The 17,258-nt window shown below is 48.2% G+C and overlaps 1 protein-coding gene across 1 annotated transcript in view; it reads left to right on the forward strand.

Annotated features, from left to right (window-relative positions):
* The first annotated feature begins 840 nt into the window (after positions 1-840).
* The window catches only part of LOC143767484 (uncharacterized), a 33,031-nt gene continuing 16,613 nt past the window's right edge, over positions 841-17,258 (forward strand). The window contains exons 1-6 of the mRNA XM_077255867.1: positions 841-885; positions 3,927-4,076; positions 4,206-4,337; positions 4,421-4,544; positions 4,624-4,721; positions 4,920-5,010. Of these exons, the coding sequence (XP_077111982.1) occupies positions 3,999-4,076; positions 4,206-4,337; positions 4,421-4,544; positions 4,624-4,721; positions 4,920-5,010 (523 nt within the window). The 5' untranslated portion in view covers positions 841-885; positions 3,927-3,998. The remainder of the gene's footprint in view (positions 886-3,926; positions 4,077-4,205; positions 4,338-4,420; positions 4,545-4,623; positions 4,722-4,919; positions 5,011-17,258) is intronic.

Below are 17,258 nucleotides of genomic sequence, written 5' to 3' on the forward strand. Positions count from 1 at the left end.
ACGGGGGACCCGGGTAAGTATTTTCTGACCAGCGGGGGGGCGCACAGGGGGTGGGAGGGCGGCGGACACATAGATCTTTATTTTAAACACTATTATTCATATTTTCTCTGCAGCAAACGCTGCTGCAGGGAACATATGAATCGCGGCTTCAGCATGATGCAGAGTGGGTACCACACGCTCCGTGTGGTACCCACTCGCCATACGGGCGGCACACGTGTGCCGCACGTATGGCCTCCGTGAGTCCCCAGGCACACAGACACGGATAACTCCGGTACCGATTTATTCCGGTACCGGAATTATCTGGACGTGTGGGACAGCCCTAAGATAAACTTGTTGAAAGGTGCTTGTGGGTATTTGGTTCCATTTTGTATGGGGGGTTGCACATAGCCAACTAGCTCTGTATATGCCGTTTGGTTTTTAAATGTTTTTAATGTATGTCTCACCTTGCTGTGTGTATTAATAAAGTAAATATTTTTTCATGGTGATCCCATTGATATGCATATCTTTTTTCTTGTTCAGATCCACTCCGTACACCTCATACACGCGGTCCACTCCATACACTTCGTACACGCGGCTCCGCTCCGTACACCTCAAACACACACGGCTCCGCTCGGCTCCGTACACCTCGTACACACACGGCTCCGCTCCGTACACCCCGTACACACACGGCTCTGCTACATCCACCCTGTAAACCCCTCCTGACCCCACACACAGAAACTTCCCCTCATCCAGCACCATGACAACCAGCACAGCAGAGTCCTGCCTACACTGAGGCCCCTGATCATGTGACCCCTGACTCCTCCCCTCCTGTTACCTCATCACAGGTCCTGTGCGCACAGAACAGCCATATATGTGGGGTTGTGGCTCTGCACTCTGCAGGTGGAGGTAGGTGCTTGGGACTCTCCATTACTTGGCAGGGGGGGCAGTAACCCCTTCAGTGCTGAGACTATTTTTGGTGCTTTTATTGATACTTTCTGAGAATCATAGCGGTTTTGTCCATTTTCCCCCACCCACCTCCTAATAAATAACTCCTCCCTTCCCCCACTCCTGGTGCAGGTACAGATGACCCCGGGACACAGCACCGACCTCCTGGATCAGTTTCCCAGGGCTGGAGATGTGGCCCCCGGAGCCGGTGCTATAGATGTATGAGGGGCTGTTATCTGCGGGGGGAGCTGTACATGTAATGGAGACATTCTGGGGACAGATTATCCCAGCAGTAGAACTTTGTATCTTATTAGACAATGGAGCTGGATTTTAGTTGATATTTTCTTCACTTTATATTCTTACTGACCCCATTCTAGGACCCCATTATTAGGCCCCGGCTGTCATGGTGATATATTGGGATGTGTCTATGGGGATGGAGTCCCCCATCTCTTTCTGCCTCAGATAAAATGAAAAATAATCAAGAATATATCTTTGTACCGTGTTATCCAGTAGATATAAAAATAATAATCAAACTTGAGAGTCCTCAGTAGTTGATGCTTATTAATGGCTGACTGAAAAGATGGTAAAGTATAGGCTGCTTGTGTTACCCTGTGTATGCCAAAATACAATAACGCTGCCTATTAGCTTCTTGGGAAACTTAGGTGTGCAGGTGTACTAGTGTGTCACCCATGGCAGGCGCCTCGATGACCTATCAAAACAACACGTGGTGACAACAAGAAGAGTGATGTTATTGTGTGAACTAGCTTTGATTTTTACCTAATTCATTTGCACGTTATTGCATGAAATAAGTATTTGATCACCTACCAACCAGCAAGAATTCTGGCTCTCACAGACCTATTAGTTTTTCTTTAAGTAGCCTGTTATGGACCTGGTGGTTAGGTGCACCTGGAATGACCTGATGGTTAAACTAGAAGACAGGATGAGCTCTGGGAAGTGGGAACTCTGCTGACCGCAAATCCTAATCCTATAACACACACACTAGAAATAGCTGTGGAGCGTACCTAACTCTCCCTAGACGCCTCTTCACAGCCTAAGAGCTAACTACCCCTAAAGATAGGAAAATAAGCCTTACCTTGCCTCAGAGAAAATTCCCCAAAGGTAAAGGCAGCCCCCCACATATATTAACTGTCAGTTAAGAGGAAAGTCACAAACACAGGGATGAAACAGGTTTCAGCAAAGGAGGCCAGACTTACTAGATAGACTGAGGATAGGAAAGGGATCTATGCGGTCAGCACAAAAAACTACAAAAAGCCACGCAGAGTGTGCAAAAAGACCCCCGCACCGACTCACGGTGCGGAGGTGCCACTCTGCAACCCAGAGCTTCCAGCTAGCAAGGCAATATCATGTTAGCAAGCTGGACTAGAACTTAGCAAGTACTAAGAAATATATTCAGTACACAATGAACAACAAATGAACTAGCAGGGACTTAGCTTCTGCTGGAGTAGACAGGTCATCAGAAAGATCCGAGAGAGAGATCTGAACCAGTGCTAATACATTGACAGCTGGCATGGAGTAACGATCTGAGTGGAGTTAAATAGAGAAGCCAACCCAGCCGCAAACGAGGGCAGCTGAGGAAGCAACCTCAGAACCAGCAGTTCCACTCACAGCCACCAGAGGGAGTCCATGGACAGAACTCGCCAAAGTATCATTCATGACCACAGGAGGGAGTTCAAGAACGGAATTCACAACAGTAGCCCTCCTACTCTGCACTCATTAGCTGTATTAATTGCACTTGTTTGTACTCGTTACCTGTATAAAAGACACCTTTCCACGTAATCAATTGCACTCCAACCTCTCCACGACCAAAGAGCTGTCTAAGGACATTAGGGACAAAATTGTAGACCTGCACAAGGCTGTGGTGGGCTACAGGACAATAGGCCAGCAGCTTGGTGAGAAGTCAACAACTGTTGTCACAATTATTAGAAAATGGAAGAAACACAAGATGACTGTCAATCTTCCTCAATCTGGGGCCCAATGCAAAATCTCGCCGCGTGGGGTAAGGATGATTCTGAGAAAGGTCAGGAATAAGGCCAGAACTGCATGTGAGGACCTTGTCAATGACCTGAAGAGAGCTGCGACCACAGTCTCAAACATTACAGTTAGTAACACACTACGCCATTATGGTTTAAAATCCTGCAGGGCACGCACGGTGCCCCTGCTCATGCCAGCACATGTCGAGGCCCCTTTGAAGTTCACCAATGACCATCTGGATGATCCAGAAGAGGCATGGGAGAAGGTCATGTGGTCAGATGAGACGAAAATAGAACTTTTTGATATAAATCCACTCGCTGTGTTTGGAGGAAGAAGAAGGAAAAGTATATCCCCAAGAACACCATCCCAACCGTGAAGTGTGGCGGGGGTAACATCATACTTTGGGGGTGTTTTTCTAAAAGGGAACAGTTCAACTGCACTGTCTTGAAGGGAGAATGGATGAGGTCATGTATTGCGAGATTTGGGCTGACAATCTCCTTCCCTCAGTAAGAACATCAAAGATGGGTCGTGGCTCAGTCAGCCCCAAAACCTGAAAGATCTGAAGAACATCTTTTTGGTGGAGTGGGCCAAAATCCCTGCTGCAGTGTGTGCAATCTTAGTCAAGAAGTACAGGTAACGTCTGACCTCTGTAATTGCAAACAAAGGTTTCTGTACCAAATATTAAGTTCTGTTTTTCTATTGTGCCAAATACTTATTTCATGCAATAAAATGCAAATTAATTATGTAATAATCATATAATGTGATTTACAGGACTTTTTTTAAGATTCTGTCTCCCAGTTGAAGTGTACCTACGATAAAAATTACAGACCTCTCCATTCTTTATAGGTGTGAAAATTTGCATTGCATCAAATACTTATTTTCGTCACTGTACAATCCAGAAACACAACATCTGCTCGTACTATCTCCTCACGTTTCCCCTTATTATCTCCAATAGTATTATTACCCTGGATTCTTCATGATGCTACATACATAGTCATCTTCTTATTCAGGTCCCTACAATATCGTTTCCTCTCAGTGGAGATCTTCTATATAAGAGAATTTTCCTGATTTACCCTTCAAGGATGGATAAAGACAGGGACAAGATGGCGGAGAGGATATTACACCTCACACTAGAGATCCTCTTCCGGCTTACTGGAGAGGTGAGAGATTCTGATGACGTCACATTACATCATTCTTATCTATGGGAATAACAGATGGACAGAACTAGAGAGGTGAGGACTCTGGAAATGTCTGTAGTGAGATTTATTAATGTGTCTCTCCATAACCAGGATTACACAGTAGTGAAGAAGACCTCTAGTGAGGTCACAGGGCCTCCACCTCACCCCCTGATACATGAGGACATCAATGACCAGAAGATCCTAGAACTCACGTACAAGATGATTGAGCAGCTGACTGGAGAGGTGACACCGCTGGGAATGCTGGGACATTATACAGCAATGCAATGAACGGAGCGGCGGGGTGACGGTGTCATTGTATCTGTCAGGTTCCTATAAGGTGTCAGGATGTCGCAATCTATTTTTCCATGGAGGAGTGGGAGTACTTAGAAGGCAACAAAGATCTGTACAAGGACGTCATGATGGAGGATCCCCAGCCCCTCACATCACCAGGTAATAGGACTAAATACACACGGCCTACAATGATCTGTATGTAAAGAATGAATTCAGTCCCTGTATGTGTTTCCTCCAGTTCTATCCAGTAAGAGGACAACACCAGAGAGCTGTCCCCGTCCTCTTCTTCCTCAGGACTGTGAACAAGAAGATCCCAATGTTCCTCAGGATCATCAGGTAGATGGAGAGAAGGTGTCACGAGATCTCCCCTATGATGTGTAGACGACTGTGAAGGTCTTGTGTTCAGTCTTGTTTTATCCTCCAGTATTATATGTTTTATACTTGTGTAATGAGAACGGTGAAGATGGCAGGATTAGAGCTGATCATAGATGTGACTTCTCATCTGTCTGTGACTTTTTGCAATCTTTCTTTCAGGGAGAAGATCTGACCCATATTAATACTACAGAAATATATGTGGAGGATGAGGAGTGGTGTAAAGAGGAGATTCCTACATATGACTACACAGGTGAGTAGTAACCACTAAATGCAGAGAAGTCACAGATTCTTCTCAGTAACCGGCTGTGGCAGCTTTATTGGTGGTATAGTCTTGCCATATCACAATCAAGTGGTCATAATTCTCCTGCTAAAGACTTTGTGCTGGAGTTAGATTGGTTTTGTTAAGAGCTTACAGCTAAAATGTAATTACACTGTGTTCCAAATTATTATGCAAATAATATTTCCTCATATTTTCTCTAAATTACCTATCTGAATTGCAGTCATTGTTATTTTCCAGTCATCTACTATTCTAGTATAATTGCAATGTTTTAGAACAAACTGCCTATGAAAACAGTATATTTAAAAAAAAAAAATAAACACTCAAAATGCATGTTCCAAATTATTATGCACAGCAGAGTTTTCAACCTGTTTTTTTTATTTTGAACAAAAAAATGGTCAATTGTGAAGTTATAAGCATTATCAGCTTATTACAAAATGAAATCAAACAGTTTTCAAGTGAAAACTTTATTCTAGGTGATGTTACATTTGCATATAGGACCCCTTGTTGGAAAGAAGCTTCTGAACTCTCTCGTCCATTGAATTTGTCAGTTTTTGGATGGTTTCTGCTTCAATTGTTTTGCATGTGGACAAAATACCCTCCCAGAGCTGTTGCTTAGATGTGAACTGCATCCCGCCATCATAGACACTCCTTTTGATGATGCTCCAGAGGTTCTCAATGGGGTTGAGGTCAGGGGAAGATGGTGGCCACACCATAAGTTTGTCCTCTTTTATGCCCGTAGCAGCCAGAGATGCAGATGTATTTTTTGCAGCATGAGACGGTGCATTATCATGCATGAAAATGATCTTGCTGCGGAAAGCACGGTTCTTCCTCTTGAACCATGGCAGGAAGGGTTGTTTTAGAAACTCCACATAGATTATGGAGTTCATCTTTACCCCTTCAGGGATCATAAAGGGGCCGACAATCCCTCTCCCCATGATTCCAGCCCAAAACATTACTCCACCTCCTCCTTGTTGGAGCCTTAGCCGTGTTTTCATGTCGTGTCCTGTTATGATCCTAGTGGCTGAGGATCACAAAACGGACTAGCTAAGTTTATGAACATAGACACGAGCTCTAGGGAGGTGGTAACTGAACTGACCGCAAACCTGATCCTAACCAACACACTAAAGGTAGCCGGTGAACGTGCCTAAAATCCTGGACGTCTCGACGCAGCCTGAGAAACTATCTACTCCTGGAGGGAAAGTAAGACCTCACTTGCCTCAAGAGAAATCACCCCAAAGATATAGGAAGCCCCCAACAAATAATAACGGTGAGGTAAGGGGAAAACACAAACGTAGAAATGAAAACAGATTCAGCAAATGAGGCCCGCTAATACTAGATAGCAGAAGACAGATAGGGAACTGTGCGGTTAGTAAAAAACCCTATGCAAAATATCCACGCTGAGAATACAAGAACCCCCACACCAACTAACGGTGTGAGGGGAGAAACTCAGCCCCCTAGAGCTACCAGCAAGCAAGGAAATCACATATTAGCAAGCTGGACAAGAAACAAAAATAAACCAAGAAACATATGACCACAGATGGTCAAAAAATGAACCAAGCAAAACTTAGCTTCTCTTGAAGAGACTGATAACGAAGGACTGCAGGAGAGCTCCAAAATAGCACTGAAGACAATGACAGCAGGCAACAACTGAGAGTCCAGGTAAACTAAATAGGAAACCAGCTAAAAGATAACGAGACAGCTGATCAGCCTCAGACCTGCAGAATGACACAAAGAACCACCAGAGGGAGCCAAAGACAGCACTACACAGTACCAGTTGTGACCACAAGAGGGAGCCCAAAAACAGAGTTCACAACAGTACCCCCCCCCTTGAGGAGGGGTCACCGAACCCTCATCAAAACCCCCAGGGCGATCAGGATGAGCCACATGGAAGGCATGAACCAAATCGGCCGCATGAACATCAGAAGCGACAACCCAGGAATTATCCTCCTGACCATAGCCCTTCCACTTAACCAAATACTGAAGCCTCCGTCTAGAAATACGAGAATCCAAGATCTTCTCTACCATGTACTCCAATTCGCCCTCAACCAGCACCGGAGCAGGGGGTTCAACAGAAGGAACCACAGGCACCACATACCTCCGCAACAAAGACCTATGGAACACGTTATGAATGGCAAACGACGCTGGGAGGTCCAAACGAAATGACACCGGGTTAAGGATTTCCAAAATCTTATAAGGACCGATGAAGCGAGGCTTGAATTTAGGAGAGGAAACCTTCATAGGAACATACCGAGAAGACAGCCATACCAAATCCCAAACAAGAAGTCGGGGACCCACACCGCGACGGCGGTTGGCAAAGCTCTGAGCCTTCTCCTATGACAACTTCAAATTGTCCACCACATAGTTCCAAATCTGTTGCAACCTATCCACCACAGAATCCACCCCAAGACAGTCGGAAGGCTCAACCTGACCCGAGGAAAAACGAGGATGAAAACCAGAATTGCAGAAAAAAGGCGAAACCAAAGTAGCAGAACTAGCCCGATTATTAAGGGCAAACTCTGCCAATGGCAAAAATGTCACCCAATCATCCTGATCAGCAGAAACAAAACATCTTAAATAAGTTTCCAAGGTCTGATTAGTTCGCTTGGTTTGGCCATTCGTCTGAGGATGGAAGGCCGACGAAAAAGACAAATCAATGCCCATCTTAGCACAAAAGATCCGCCAAAATCTGGACACAAACTGGGATCCTCTGTCAGACACAATATTTTCAGGGATGCCGTGCAAGCGAACCACATTCTGAAAAAATAGAGGAACCAAATCAGAGGAGGAAGGCAACTTAGGCAAGGGCACCAAATGGACCATTTTAGAAAAACGATCACACACCACCCAGATGACAGACATTCTCTGAGAGACTGGAAGATCCAAAATAAAATCCATGGAAATGTGCGTCCAAGGCCTCTTCGGGACAGGCAAAGGCAAAAGCAAACCGCTGTGTCATGCTCGCGCCCAGACTGGTTGGCGCGGGCGTGCGGGGGAGTGGCCCCACTGGACCACAGACCAAACCTCCCTGGAAGGGGCGTAACTAAGTAGCTTCCTAGGTGTTCGCTGGAGCCTCTGATGGTGTGGTCAGACTTGTGCAATAGGAAGCTACCAGGTACCACTCCAGGGTGGAGTCTGGTTGTGGCTGCTGATCCCACCGGAGAACGGAACATAGACAAGCAAGCGGGCACGGCTGGCACATAGGCAGGCAGACGGGTACAACAGGAACACTGTCAGGCAGGCGGGCACGGCTGGCTCTCTGGTAGGCAGGCGGGCACGGCTGGCTCTCTGGCAGGACTGGTGGACAAGACTGGTACACTGGAAGAACTGGTAGGGACCGGTCTGCAGGCAGGTATGTAGAACGGGTAAGAACCTGTTCAGACACGAGGACCTAGGAATAAGTAGATAAAGACCGCAAGAGCGGATGCAGAGCGAAAGCACAGGAGCTAGAGCCAAGAACAGAAATGCAGGAGGCAGAGCCAAGAGCAGGAGGCGGAGCCAAGTGCAAAACCGCAGGAGGCGGAGCCAAGAGCTGGAGGCGGAGCCAAGTGCAAAACCGCTGGAGGCGGAGCCAAGAGCTGGAGGCGGAGCCAAGTGCAGACAGGCAGGAGGCGGCGCCAAGAGCTGGAGGCGGAGCCAAGTGCAGACAGGCAGGAGGCGGAGCCAAGAGCTGGAGGCGGAGCCAAGTGCAGGAGAAGTAGAACCGCAAAGAGCGGAGCCAGGTAGAACCGCAAGGAGCGGAGCCAGGTAGAACCTCAAGGAGCGGAGCCAGGTAGAACCGCAAGGAGCGGAGCCAGGTAGAACCGCAAGGAGCGGAGCCAGGTAGAACCGCAAGGAGCGGAGCCAGGTAGAACCGCAAGGAGCGGAGCCAGGTAGAACCGCAAGGAGCGGAGCCAGGTAGAACCGCAAGGAGCGGAGCCAGGTAGAACCGCAAGGAGCGGAGCTAGGTAGAACCGCAAGGAGCGGAGAGGTGCTGCGGGAGGGGTCTCTGCAGCAAAGCTGAGCAGAGCCACAAAGAATGTGGAGAGAAGCTGCAGCAAGGGATAACTGCAACAGCAGAAGATAAGCTGAGTAGAAAGGAGCAGAAACGCAGAAGTGAGGAGCAGAGGTAAAGTAACAAAGGTTCAGAGCAGGCAGAGCTGCAAGAGTGCGGAGTGAAAGCAGACTGAGAATACAAGGAAAGACAACAGGGAAGGAAGCCAAAGACTAGGAGACAGAGATAAGACTAAGTACAGACAAGGCAATGGAACAAGACACAAGGACAAAGACACTGGGACCAGGATATACTGCCTCCTGGTGGGCGGAAAACAAGACCAAGGAAATAACACAGAGAATCCTCCGGAGAGGGAGTAACTCAGAGAAAGGCCAGGCAAACTCAGAAGCAAGACACTAACTGAGCTAACACATTGCACAGGCCCAGACCACTGGGTGGAGCTGAACTAAATACTGGAGGTCTCCTGGCAATTGGTCAGGAACAGATTGGACAGATGCACCTGATTCCTATAAGAACCAGAGAGTTCAGGCGCCGCCCCTCTATACACAGAACCATGAAGCATGCAGAGAGCAGAGACACAGAACAAGGAGCTGGCAAGAAACAGAAACCACATCATGACCTGGAGCAGTGAGTAAGATAGTGTGAGAGGTGCGAGGCCATGCCGTGATGCCAGCAGAGTTGTTACAGTACCCCCCCTTTACGGCCCCTCCTCTTCAAGCCCGCTAGAATAACTTGTAGAAGAAGGATGGGAGCACACATAGTCCAGGCCAACATGACATCTTCAGGGTAGAAGGCGGCAGGAGAGTCACCAGGTATCTCAGAAAACAAAGTCTCTTTGTGCTCTGCAGGGTTAGCTTCATCAGAAATCTCGGATAGCAAAGTCTCATTGTACCCAATAGGGTTAGCTTTCTCAATGGACTGGACCATTTCCTCAGGGTAGACAAGAAGCAGGGACTTGGAAGATACCGATTTGTTATCTTCACCAGCCGGCCACATAGAAGCTGAAGGAATACTCACAGGATACATCTTCTGCCCGATATCCAGAGACAAACTTTCAGGTAGAAGAGATGTTCTAGAGTACTGAACACAGGAAAAGTCACTAGAGATGAGTGTGGAGAACAGCTCCACCGGGTCAGAGAAAAATTGAGGTGAACAAACCTCAGTTTTGAAATCTTCACCAGCCAGCCATAAGGACCCAGAAGGTATAAACATAGGAACAATCTTGTGCCCGTTATCCAGAAGAAATCGTCCAAGTGGCGGGGATGTTCCTAGGAACGGATTACAGGTATAGTCGTTGGAGATGTGTGGAGAGATAGTCACCACTTCCCCATCTTCGTTGACATTAGCACATCTTGACTCGATGACTAAGTGTTTACTGGTATAGTCGCTGGAGATGTGTGGAGACATCGTCACCGTTTCCCCATCTTCGGTGACGTCAGCACACCTTGACTCGTCGACTAGCAGACCAGCTGAAGAAGATGACACTGCTGAGTGTCTTTGACGCATGGGAACCAGACAGTTCTCAAGACTGGGTAAGTTCAAACGAAGCACTTTACTGGAACCCTTGACCAGAGCGGGTGGTAGAGTCCTTGGCTCAGAATGACCCATGGGCATAACAGACAGCATGTGGAAGACAAACTTCTTCGTGTATAAGGCTCCAACTTGGAGCTGTAGTTGTCCTTGCAGGACTAGACTGCTCTTTAGCAGGGTTCGGCCATAATCAGGCAATGCCCACACTGGGTTCTGGAGCTGAAGAACGGAGACCATACACCGACTCCGTATGACAGGCGGCTTAGACACACCAAAGCTCCCAGAAGGCAGAGAAACAGTCATAAACGTAGATGGAGAGGAAGTACTCTCGCCAGGGGCAGCCTCTCCAACTGGCCCGAGGTTTTGGAGCTTAAGATCCCCTGGACAGAGGCCATCCAGGTGTTCCTCACAACTGCAGCGACATTGTATGCCCTTCTTATGGCTGATTTCAGGCTGCTGCTTTACCAGCCCACTCTCATCAACCTACTTAGGCTTCACACAGGTAGCTGCTTTAACGGGTAGAGGAACAGGAGGGTCACAGACGGTCATGGCTTGACGTGGGGGTTTCTTCACGGGTTTCGCCCGTCTGGAGCGCCTCTCGGATCTGGATGGGGAAGACTTAACAGGAGCAGCAGGACAAGGCTTGTCAAATACTTTACGGAAGGCCACTAGGAAGGCCCCTAGGTTCATGACGATAGGATCCCCTGCTTCCCAGAGGGGAGTTATCCATATTAGAGCATCTTCGGCCAGGTAGGACATGATGTAACCCACCTTGACCCAGTCAGAGGGAAAACAAGCTGCATTCTGCAGGATGTAGCGTAAGCACTGTTTCAGGAACCCCTGACATTCTTCAGGATTCCCATAGAACCTAGGTGGGTCAGCTGGGTAGTGCTCCTCCTCATAGGCCTGAAGTTGCTTGAAGAGAGCATTAGAGACTATAATTGGGTCAGAGGTCTCTTCAATCTGAACCACCCTTGGTGGAACAAATTTTTCAGGTTGCTCATACGGGCAGGAAAAAAGTTCATCATGCTCTGCGAGCGGTAGGACATGGGATACAGCGGAGGCCATGGCCTGTGCAAACCGTCATGCTCGCGCCCAGACTGGTTGGCGCGGGCATGCGGGGGAGTGGCTTCACTGGACTCCAGACCAAACCTCCCTGGAAGTGGCGTAACTAAGTAGCTTCCTAGGTGTTCGCTGGAGCCTCTGATGGTGTGGTCAGACTTGTGCAATAGGAAGCTACCAGGTACCACTCCAGGGTGGAGTCTGGTTGTGGCTGCTGATCCCACCGGGGAACGGAACATAGACAAGCAAGCGGGCACGGCTGGCACATAGGCAGGCAGACGGGTACAACAGGAACACTGTCAGGCAGGCGGGCACGGCTGGCTCTCTGGTAGGCAGGCGGGCACGGCTGGCTCTCTGGCAGGACTGGTGGACAAGACTGGTACACTGGAAGAACCGGTAGGGACCGGTCTGCAGGCAGGTATGTAGAACGGGTAAGAACCTGTTCAGACACGAGGACCTAGGAATAAGTAGATAAAGACCGCAAGAGCGGATGCAGAGCGAAAGCACAGGAGCTAGAGCCAAGAACAGAAATGCAGGAGGCGGAGCCAAGAGCAGGAGGCGAAGCCAAGTGCAAAACCGCAGGAGGCGGAGCCAAGTGCAGACAGGCAGGAGGCGGAGCCAAGAGCTGGAGGCGGAGCCAAGTGCAGACAGGCAGGAGGCGGAGCCAAGAGCTGGAGGCGGAGCCAAGTGCAGGAGAAGTAGAACCGCAAAGAGCGGAGCCAGGTAGAACCGCAAGGAGCGGAGCCAGGTAGAACCGCAAGGAGCGGAGCCAGGTAGAACCGCAAGGAGCGGAGCCAGGTAGAACCGCAAGGAGCGGAGCCAGGTAGAACCGCAAGGAGCGGAGCCAGGTAGAACCGCAAGGAGCGGAGCTAGGTGGAACCGCAAGGAGCGGAGAGGTGCTGCGGGAGGGGTCTCTGCAGCAAAGCTGAGCAGAGCCACAAAGAATGTGGAGAGAAGCTGCAGCAAGGGATAACTGCAACAGCAGAAGATAAGCTGAGTAGAAAGGAGCAGAAACGCAGAAGTGAGGAGCAGAGGTAAAGTAACAAAGGTTCAGAGCAGGCAGAGCTGCAAGAGTGCGGAGTGAAAGCAGACTGAGAATACAAGGAAAGACAACAGGGAAGGATGTCATGATCTCTGCAGGCAGAGATCATAGCAAGCCTATAGAGGGACAAGCTCTCGGAAGATGGAACTATACTGACCATGAACTAAGCCTGCCGCGCAACTAGAAATAGCCAGGTAGCATTTCCTATTTATAGCTAGATGCCCAGCTCTGGCCTAAGACCTAAATAGCTAGCAGAGGGAAATATAAGACCTGGCTCACCTCTAGAGAAATATTCCAAAGAAGACAGTAGCCCCCCACATATAATGACGGTGAGTTCAGATGAAACAACAAACGCAGCAGGAAAATAGTCTTAGCAAATTTGAGGTCCGCTTACTAGATAGCAGAAGACAGATAGTATACTTTCATGGTCAGCAGAAAAACACTAACAAAACACCATCCAGAGATTACCTTAAACTCTGGCATTAACTCATAACGCCAGAGTAGCAATCCCTGATCAACGAGAGCTTTCCAGACACAGTAACAAAACTTCAGCTGTGAACTGGAACAAATAGGCAAAACAAAACATGGACAAAAGTCCAACTTATCTAGTAGTTGTCTAGAAGCAGGAACAAGCACTGAGCGGCATCAGATAACATTGTTGACCGGCAAGAAACCACCAGAGAAATGAGCTTAAATAGCGACACCCACTACTGATGGAACCAGGTGAAACAGGAAAGAGGATGACAAGTCCAATTCCACAAGCGGCCACCGGGGGAGCCCAGAATCCAAATTCACAACAGTACCCCCCCCTCAAGGAGGGGGCACCGAACCCTCACCAGATCCACCAGGGCGACCAGGATGAGCCCTATGGAAGGCACGAACAAGATCAGAAGCATGAACATCAGATGCATTGACCCAAGAATTATCCTCCTGGCCGTAACCCTTCCAGTTGACCAGATACTGGAGTCTCCGTCTGGAAACACGAGAGTCCAAAATTTTCTCCACAACGTACTCCAACTCACCCTCAACCAACACCGGAGCAGGAGGCTCAACTGAAGGTACAACAGGTACCTCATACCTGCGCAATAACGACCGATGAAAAACGTTATGAATGGAAAAGGACGCAGGGAGGTCCAAACGGAAAGAAACAGGATTAAGAATCTCCAATATTCTATAAGGGCCGATAAACCGAGGTTTAAACTTAGGAGAAGAGACCCTCATAGGGACAAAACGAGAAGACAACCACACCAAATCTCCAACACAAAGCCGAGAACCAACACGACGATGACGGTTGGCAAAACGCTGAGTCTTCTCCTGGGACAACTTCAAATTGTCCATAACCTGCCCCCAGATGTGATGCAATCTCTCCACCACCGCATCCACTCCAGGACAATCCGAGGATTCCACCTGACCGGAGGAAAATCGAGGGTGAAACCCCGAATTACAGAAAAACGGGGACACCAAGGTGGAAGAGCTGGCCCGATTATTGAGGGCGAACTCTGCCAACGGCAAAAAAGCAACCCAATCATCCTGGTCAGCAGAGACAAAACACCTCAGATATGTCTCCAGGGTCTGATTAGTCCGCTCGGTCTGGCCATTAGTCTGAGGGTGAAAAGCAGATGAAAAAGACAAATCTATGCCCATCCGAGCACAGAATGCCCGCCAAAATCTAGACACAAATTGGGTACCTCTGTCAGAAACAATATTCTCAGGAATACCGTGCAATCGGACAACATTCTGAAAAAACAGAGGAACCAACTCAGAAGAAGAAGGCAACTTGGGCAGAGGAACCAAATGGACCATTTTAGAGAAACGGTCACAGACCACCCAGATGACAGACATCTTCTGGGAAACAGGCAGATCTGAAATAAAATCCATCGAGATGTGTGTCCAAGGCCTCTTAGGAATAGGCAAGGGCAACAGCAGTCCGCTAGCCCGAGAACTACAAGACTTGGCCCGAGCACAAACGTCACATGATTGCACAAAGACTCGCACATCTCGTGACAGGGAAGGCCACCAGAAGGATCTTGCCACCAAATCCCTGGTACCAAAAATTCCGGGATGACCTGCCAATGCAGAAGAATGTACCTCAGAGATGACTCTGCTGGTCCAATCATCCGGAACAAACAGTCTATCAGGCGGACAACGATCCGGTCTATCCGCCTGAAACTCTTGCAAGGACCGCCGCAGATCAGGAGAAACGGCCGACAAAATTACTCCCTCCCTAAGGATACCTGTGGGTTCAGAATTACCAGGAGAGTCCGGGTCAAAACTCCTAGAAAGGGCATCTGCCTTAACATTCTTAGAACCCGGTAGGTATGACACCACAAAATTAAAGCGAGAAAAAAATAAAGACCAGCGCGCCTGTCTAGGATTCAGGCGTCTGGCAGTCTCAAGATAAATCAAATTTTTGTGGTCAGTCAATACCACCACCTGATGCCTAGCCCCCTCGAGCCAATGGCGCCACTCCTCAAACGCCCACTTCATGGCCAAAAGCTCCCGATTCCCAACATCATAATTCCGCTCTGCGGGCGAAAATTTGCGAGAAAAGAAGGCACAAGGCCTAATGACGGAGCAGTCGGAACCTTTCTGCGACAACACTGCCCCAGCTCCGATCTCCGAAGCGTCAACCTCAACCTGAAAAGGCAGATTCACATCAGGCTGACGCAACACAGGGGCAGAGGCAAAACGGCGCTTAAGCTCCTGAAAGGCCTCTACAGCATGAGGGGACCAATTAGCAACATCAGCGCCTTGTCTGGTCAAATCAGTCAGTGGTTTAACGACATCCGAAAAACCAGCAATAAATCGGCGGTAAAAGTTGGCAAAGCCCAAAAATCTCTGAAGACCCTTAAGAGAGGAGGGCTGAGTCCAGTCACAAATAGCTTGCACCTTGACGGGATCCATCTCAATGGAAGAGGGAGAAAAAATATACCCCAAAAAGGAAATTTTCTGGACCCCAAAAACGCACTTAGACCCCTTCACACATAAAGAATTAGACCGCAGAACCTGAAAAACTCTCCTGACCTGCTGGACATGAGAGTCCCAGTCATCAGAAAAAATCAGAATATCATCCAGATATATTATCATAAATTTATCCAGAAAATCGCGGAAAATATCATGCATAAAAGACTGGAAAACTGAAGGGGCATTAGAAAGACCAAAAGGCATGACCAAATACTCAAAGTGGCCCTCGGGCGTATTAAATGCGGTCTTCCACTCATCCCCCTGCCTGATCCGCACCAAATTATACGCCCCACGAAGATCAATTTTAGAGAACCACTTAGCACCCTCTATACGAGCAAACAAATCAGTAAGCAATGGCAATGGGTATTGATACTTAACAGTGATCTTATTCAGAAGCCGATAATCAATACATGGTCTCAAAGAGCCGTCTTTTTTTGAGACAAAGAAAAACCCAGCTCCCAAGGGAGAAGAAGATGGACGAATATGTCCCTTTTCCAAAGACTCCTTTATATATTCCCGCATAGCAGCATGTTCCGGCACAGACAGATTAAACAAACGACCCTTTGGATATTTACAACCCGGTATCAAATCTATGGCACAATCGCACTCACGGTGCGGAGGTAACGACCCAAGCTTGGGTTCGTCAAAGACGTCTTGATAATCAGAGAGGAACTCAGGGACTTCAGAGGGAATGGACGACGAAATAGAAACCAAAGGTAAGTCCCCATGAATACCCTTACATCCCCAGCTCAACACAGACATTGCTCTCCAGTCCAAGACTGGGTTGTGAGACTGCAACCATGGCAATCCCAGTACCAAATCGTCATGTAAATTATACAGCACCAGGAAACGAATAATCTCCTGGTGATCCGGATTGATACGCATGGTTACTTGTGTCCAGTATTGTGGTTTATTATTAGCCAATGGGGTGGAGTCAATCCCCTTCAGAGGAATAAGAGTCTCCAAAGGCTCTAAATCAAAACCACAACGATTGGCAAAGGACCAATCCATAAGACTCAGAGCGGCGCCAGAGTCAACATAGGCGTCCGTGGCAATGGATGACAAAGAGCAAATCAGGGTTACAGACAAAATAAACTTAGACTGAATGGTGCCAATGGAAACAGACGTATCAAGCTTCTTTGTACGCCTAGAGCATGCTGATATAACATGAGTAGAATCCCCACAATAGAAACACAATCCATTCTTCCGTCTAAAATTCTGTCGCTCGCTCCTGGACAGAATTCTATCACACTGCATACTTTCTGGCGTCTTTTCCATAGACACCGCCAGATGGTGCACCGGTTTGCGCTCCCGCAGACGCCTATCAATCTGAATAGCCATTGTCATGGACTCATTCAGACCTGCAGGCACAGGGAACCCCACCATAACATCCTTAACGGCATCAGAGAGACCTTCTCTGAAAGTTGCCGCCAAGGCGCACTCATTCCACTGAGTAAGCACAGACCATTTACGGAATTTTTGGCAGAAAACTTCAGCTTCGTCTTGCCCCTGAGATAGTGCCATCAAAGTTTTTTCTGCCTGAAGTTCCAAATGAGGTTCCTCATAAAGCAAGCCCAAGGCCAGAAAAAACGCATCCACATCGCGTAACGCAGGATCCCCTGCTGGCAA

This window comes from Ranitomeya variabilis, chromosome 4 (assembly GCF_051348905.1).
Source record: "Ranitomeya variabilis isolate aRanVar5 chromosome 4, aRanVar5.hap1, whole genome shotgun sequence".
In the NCBI taxonomy this organism is placed as follows: Eukaryota; Metazoa; Chordata; class Amphibia; order Anura; family Dendrobatidae; genus Ranitomeya; species Ranitomeya variabilis.